Source organism: Formica exsecta, unplaced genomic scaffold, assembly GCF_003651465.1.
Source record: "Formica exsecta isolate Colony F162 unplaced genomic scaffold, ASM365146v1 scaffold9, whole genome shotgun sequence".
In the NCBI taxonomy this organism is placed as follows: domain Eukaryota; kingdom Metazoa; phylum Arthropoda; class Insecta; order Hymenoptera; family Formicidae; genus Formica; species Formica exsecta.
In genome coordinates this window covers 53,291-59,751 of record NW_021853666.1, presented here as the reverse complement: position 1 = coordinate 59,751, position 6,461 = coordinate 53,291, and the positions used below count along the sequence as shown (strand labels likewise).

General features: G+C 39.7%; 2 protein-coding genes across 2 annotated transcripts; both read right to left on the bottom strand.

The window, feature by feature from the left end:
• Window positions 1-2,848: 2,848 nt before the first annotated feature.
• Window positions 2,849-3,880, bottom strand: LOC115244971. Its single transcript, XM_029823005.1, has one exon. The coding sequence runs from the start codon at window positions 3,827-3,829 to the stop codon at window positions 2,915-2,917; it is 915 nt and encodes a 304-aa protein (XP_029678865.1). The 5' UTR covers window positions 3,830-3,880; the 3' UTR covers window positions 2,849-2,914.
• A 172-nt stretch (window positions 3,881-4,052) lies between these two features.
• Window positions 4,053-4,736, bottom strand: LOC115244970 (translation machinery-associated protein 22-like). Its single transcript, XM_029823004.1, has one exon. It carries the CDS (start codon window positions 4,734-4,736, stop codon window positions 4,053-4,055), a length of 684 nt encoding a protein of 227 aa, XP_029678864.1.
• Between the last annotated feature and the right edge of the window lie 1,725 nt (window positions 4,737-6,461).

Here is a 6,461-nt window from a genome sequence, read left to right as displayed (position 1 = left end):
GAAAGTTGCAAACCCATGTGAAATCGTTTAGTTATAAACCTCGTTTCGCGTCCGAAGCACAGGGCGATATGGGATGGATCTCGCTTCGCGCAGAAAGTTATAAATCCATGTAAAATAGTATAACTCGGTAAACTTTTTTCGTTAAATATCTTAAAAAATATGCAAGACCGCCAAATAAAACAAAGTGAATATTAATCAGCAACCTCACCCTTACAACATATGTGAAGGTCAAGGTCATTGGCGAAGTATAAATGTAAATCCACTAATGTAAATAATTATGGATTCAATACCATTTTCTCTTAAAAACTGACTTTCTTGTAGGAGTCGCCAAAATTCCTTTTAGGATCTTTCATTTGAAACTGAAAGGAAACTTTTTACAAAGTTTCATCGAAATCGGAGCCGGGCCCTTTTCGGAACTCCACCCAAAATTTTTTCATAAGCTGTTTTTTAGAGCTAAATAATTTTTTAAACTTTTTGTTGCGTACAAGTTGGGATATTTTTTATGTACTTGGCGTATTTTTTTTACCTTTTAATTCATATACATGTTTTTTGATTACTATTAGAAATATAGATATCGAATTTGAGATTTCTTTATTCTGTCGCGTGTGAAGTTTAGTTAGAACATAGGCAGGAAATTATCCGGACGCAAATAACCGAACTTTTTTTCAAGTTTCCTTCGCTTTCCGATAAACGATTTAGATTTCGCTATTTTCGATTAATTGATTAATTGATTTTTATCAGTTATTTGTAATATAAAATTACAATTAGTTAGATTTAGTAAAATATGCTCCTTTAACATTCGCTTAAAAGATTCAATTCTTTTGCATCGTTTTATCTCGTAAGGCATTGGGTGCTTTCCAGCAACGTACACAGGCGACACTGTGTAACACAGTGTACGACTCAGTGCTTTTCAACTACGACACAAGTCGACACAATCGTACACAGCTAGAATGATGTGTTCGACTGTGTCGTCGCTCAATTGATTAATTAAACTTATAAATTTTGTTAATAAGATAAAATTGTAACTATCAATATATTATACTTAATTTACCTAATTTGATCAGTTTTTAATCTCTTCTTTACATATCTGATAAATAAATTAATAATTCTTAAAAAATCTTTGTTAAAAAATACCAGGGTTGGGAAGTAACGCGTTACTTGTAACGCCGTTACCGTTACAGTTACTTTTTTCGGTAACTGTAACGGTAACGGCGTTACAAATTTTGTTTGTAACGGAAAAAGTAACTTCGTTACATTTTTCGGTAACGAGTAACGAATTTAACAGTTACTTTTATCGTTACTTTTTTTGAATTTACTCGGTATAATTTTCATACAAAGGAAAATATTGATAAGAGTGTTGGAATGCAGCATTACATGAAAACTACTGAAAACTCATTTTGGTATCTTGTTTCTTTGTAAGACAATGTTTAAAAATTTTTAGTGTTTAATTTGATCTTGTATTAAAAAAAATTGTATGTAAAGTTATTGTTATATATAAAAAACTAACGGAAATTATAACGACTCGTTATTTTTTGAGTAACGGTAACGGTAACGAGTTACTTTTTAAAATTGGTAACGAGTAACGGTAACAAGTTACTTTTTAGAAACAAGAACGGTAACGGTAACGAGTTACTTTTATAAAGTAACTTTCCCAACCCTGAAAATTATATATAATGAAATCTCTCCGATGCTATTTACAAATCTTTCTCTCTCTCTCTCTTTCCCCTTTCCTCTCTCCTCTCTCACTCCTTCCCTCCCTCCTACCACTCACCCACCTTGCTTCCGCTTCAACCTCCCCCCTCCATCCTCCCTCCCTCTTTCTCCTCGTCCCTCTCCTTCCCCACTCTTACTGCCTCCTGCCAACTCTCTTCCCTTCTTATCCCTCTTCCTACACATTCCTCCCATACATGTTCCCATGTCTCTTCCTCTCTCCCGCACATTTTACAGCTCCTCTTATCTTCATTCTCCCAGTATAGTCCTTCTTTTATCTCGTTTCCTAGTCTAAACCTTATTATCCTTCTCCATCTACTTTCCGTCCAATTCTTTTTCAGATACTCTGGTATCCCTTTTTCCCTCACTCTTCTGTACCACTTGTTGTATCTTGACTCGCCTATTTTCTTCATCCTTTCTTCCTCTTGCATTTCCTTGTCTCTTTCCTCTAGTGTCTCATAGCACATTTTTTCTTCTTCGCCTTCCTGCACCCCTCTTTTTCTTAGAAACTCCTTTCTTTCTTGTTCCCAACCTCCTATTACTCTCCCTCTTTTCCATCTTTCCCTCATCTCTATCCAACACTTTCTTGCAATTTCTGTTCCCTTTCCTTCCTCTAGTCTCTTCTCAAAGTTCCATGCCCTTTTCCCTGTTCTTCCTCTCATTAACTCTCTCTTTACCTCGTCCCTTATCATGTAACCTGGTGTTCTCCAGTCGACCCCCATTGTCCATTTTAGGTACCTCTCATGTATTTCCTCTGTCTCCTTTCTCTCTTTCCATCCTCATATCTCCGCCCCGTATCCCATTACCATCCATACCATTGTATCTCCCTCATCGCCCTAATTAGTATCTCCCTATCCACCGAGTCAAACGCCGCTTTTAGATCCACGAACACTGCCGTCATTTTCCCTCTTTTTTTACCTAGCTGCCTGTTTATCAGATAGTTCAGCGCGTATATCTGATCTATGGTTTCCATCCCTTTTCTGAATCCTGCTTGGCTTTCCGAAAGTATTCCCTTCGTTTCCATCTCCTCTTTCTTTCCTTACCATTTCCCATACCTTACTTTCTGTTCTTGCTTCCCCTGCCTCTCTTACTATCCTCTCTCTTTCTTTCTTTTTTTTCCTCGTATAGCTCCTTGTATTCCCTTTTCTTTTCTCTATATCTATCTCCTCCTCCTCCCTTTTTTTTCAGCTTCTTAATTCTTTCCTCATTTCTCTTTTTTCTCCTTACACTCTTTATCCCACCATCCCCTTTTTTTCCCCTTTTCTATTCCATTCTTCTCTTCACATTTCTCTAATATTGTCCTTAACCTCTTTTCCATTTCCTCTATTTCCTCTTGTATTCCTTCATCTCCTCTTCTCACATTTCCTAATTCTTTTCTAAACACCTCTTTTCTTTTTTCGTCCCATACCCCCTGTTTTCTTATTCTACCATCTATTTGTTTTCTCCCTCCTTTATTCATGCTTCCCTTTATCCACGCTATCACCGGTAGATGGTCTGAATCTACCTCCTCTCCTATTTCTACTCTTTCTATCTTTTCTCTCATCTTATCTTCCCCTATAATGTAGTCGATAACCGTTTCTCCCCTTCCTCCTATGTAAGTAAATTCCCCCTCTTCGTCCCCCTTTACACTTCCATTTAGAATTGACCACCCCCTATTCTCTATGCATTCTATCAGTTTCCTACCTTCTCCATTTATTTTCTTGTCTTTCGATCTTCTTCCTTTTCCCCCCTCCTTTGCTTCTTCTTCTCTCATCCATCCTCCTTTCTCTCCTGTCCTTGCATTAAAGTCTCCCCCTATTATTGTCTTTACCTCCTTCACCCCTGCCTCCATCCAACTTTTTAAACTCTCTAGCTTCCTATCCATATCCCCATTCACATATATGCCTATTATTCTCCACATCTCTTCTCCTACTCTTACCTTACATACCAATCTTCCTTCCACCTCTTCTTCCCTTTCCTCCTCTATCTTTATGTTCTTTTTGACCCCTATTAGCATCCCGTCCCTCGCTCTTCCCTTTCTATTTCTTCTTTTCGCCATTTGCGCCTTCCATGTAAATTCTCTTGGTAGTCTTTCCTTTATTTTTTCCCATCTCTTTTCTTCTATCCATGTCTCTAACATAACTATTATATCCCATCTTTTAGCCCTCTGCCAAAACTCTTTATCCTTGTTTTCTACTCATGCTATGTTCCAAAAGACTGCCTTCCACACTCCCTCTTGCTCCACATTTTCCTCCTTCCTTCTCTTTATCCCTTTTCTCCTTCTCCCTCTCTTTCTCTTCCCCCTGTTCTTTCCATATTAACCCCTCATTATCTCTTAGTCTTTCCTCTTCTTCTTCCCACTTTCACCATTTACCTTCTATTTGAATCTTACCATAACTTACTCTTACTCTTTTTCCTTTCTTTCTTTCCCTTCTCGCTACCTCCTCTAGGTTCCATCTCATTTTCCGTTCTTTCCATGTCAAGTCATCGTCAATTCTTATCTCCTTATCTTTTACTTCTCTTCTGCTTTTCATTATCTCTTTCTTTCCTTTCACTTTTTTTATTTTAACTATCGCCGTCCCCTTCTTCTCCTCTGTTCTATTCTCTACACATTTCAAATCCTCCATCTCCGCCTCTATTCCTAGTTCTTGTATTAACTCCCTTACTTTTATCTCTACTTCTTTTATCCCCTCTCTTACCCCTCTTACCACTACATTCCTTTTCCTCTCCTCCCTTTCTTTCATTTCTCTCCATTTCTCCATCTCTTTTAATTTCCTTTCCATTTCTCCCCCTTTTTCCTCCCCTATCTTCCCCTTCCCCTCTTCCCTTGATTTTAGCTTAATTATCTCCTGCTCTAAACCTTCTACCTTTTCCTTTAGATCCTCTCTTTCTCTCTCCCATAACTTTTCCCTCTCGTTTAACCTCATCTTTACCAACCCCTCCATTTCCTTTTTCAAATCTCCTATATGTCCTCTTAATTCTTCCCTCAGCATCTCCCTAATTTCCCGTATTCCATCCTTCATTTCCTTTTTCCATTCCTCTTTCATTTCTTTTAACCAGCTCTTCTCTTCCTCCCCCCTTCTATTATCTCTTTTTGCAGCGATCCTTTTATCTTTCCTTTCTTTGCTATCCCCATTTCTTCCTCCGCTCTTTTTCCTCCCAGCCCCTCCATTAGTTCCCTTTTCCTTTTCCACATTTCCTCTATATTCCCTGTGCTTCCTCGCCTCTCTGTCCCTCTCGCTCCCACCTTCCCTTTCATAATCCTTCCCTTTTCCTCTACTATTCCCCTCTCTACTGTCTTTTTCTCTTGTCCTACCTCTTTTCTATGTGTTTCGGTTACTCTTTGCACGTTCTCCTATTCTACCTGTTCGGTCGCCACTCTATGTATTTCTTATCTACCACGTGACTCCTTTCTTTCTCTAATACTATCTCCCTAACCTCCTATGCTTCTGTTCTTCTTCTCCCCCTCCTACTCTGTCCCTCCCCTCGCTGACCGCGCCTCTACTCCACCGTACACTCTTCACTCCACTCTTCTCGCTTTCCCTTCTCGCTACCTCCTCTAAGTTCCATCTAATTTTCCGTTCTTTCCATGTCAAGTCGTTGTCAATTATTATCTCCTTATCTTTTATTTCTCTTCTCCTTTTCATTATCTCTTTTTTTCCTTCCACTTTTTTTATTTTAACTATCGCCGTCCCCTTCTTCTCCTCTGTTCTATTCTCTACACATTTCACCTCCTCCGTCTCCGCCTCTATTCCTAGTTCTTGTATTAACTCCCTTACCTTTATCTCTACTTCTTTTATCCCCCCTCTTACCCCTTTTACCACTACATTCCTTCTCCTCTCCTCCCTTTCTTTCATTTCTCTCCATTTCTCCATCTCTTTTAATTTCCTTTCCATTTCTCCCCCTTTTTCCTCCCCTATCTTCCCCTTCCCCTCTTCCCTTGATTTTAGCTTAATTATCTCCTGCTCTAAACCTTCTACCTTTTCCTTTAGATCCTCTCTTTCTCTCTCCCATAACTTTTCCCTCTCGTTTAACCTCATCTTTACCAACCCCTCCATTTCCTTTTTCAAATCTCCTATATGTCCTCTTAATTCTTCCCTCAGCATCTCCCTAATTTCCCGTATTCCATCCTTCATTTCCTTTTTCCATTCCTCTTTCATTTCCCTTAACCAGCTCTTCTCTTCCTCCCCCTTCTATTATCTCTTTTTGCGGCGATCCTTTTATCTTTCCTTTCTTTGCTATCCCCATTTCTTCCTCCGCTCTTTTTCCTCCCAGCCCCTCCATTAGTTCCCTTTTCCTTTTCCACATTTCCTCTATATTCCCTGTGCTTCCTCGCCTCTCTGTCCCTCTCGCTCCCACTTTCCCTTTCATAATCCTTCCCTTTTCCTCTACTATTCCCCTCTCTACTGTCTTTTTCTCTTGTCCTACCTCTTTTCTATGTGTTTCGGTTACTCTTTGCACGTTCTCCAATTCTACCTGTTCGGTCGCCACTCTATGTATTTCTTATCTACCACGTGACTCCTTTCTCTTTCTAATACTATCTCCCTAACCTCCTATGCTTCTGTTCTTCTTCTCCCCCTCCTACTCTGTCCCTCCCCTCGCTGACCGCGCCTCCACTCCACCGTACACTCTTCACTCCACTCTTCCCGCTCACACTCCTTGCTCACTCTCTCTCTCTCTCTTTTCTACCTTTCTCGCACACTTCCTTTTCTAACGCTCTTTCGTCCACACTTACTACCTCGCACCGGAAACGGAAGTCCGTATAAGCCGAT

Excerpts from the sequence above, each read along its gene's own strand:
- LOC115244971 (XM_029823005.1), bottom strand. The coding sequence starts at position 3,829 with ATGTTAGAGACATGGATAGAAGAAAAGAGATGGGAAAAAATAAAGGAA.
- LOC115244970 (XM_029823004.1), bottom strand. The coding sequence starts at position 4,736 with ATGAAAGAGGAATGGAAAAAGGAAATGAAGGATGGAATACGGGAAATT.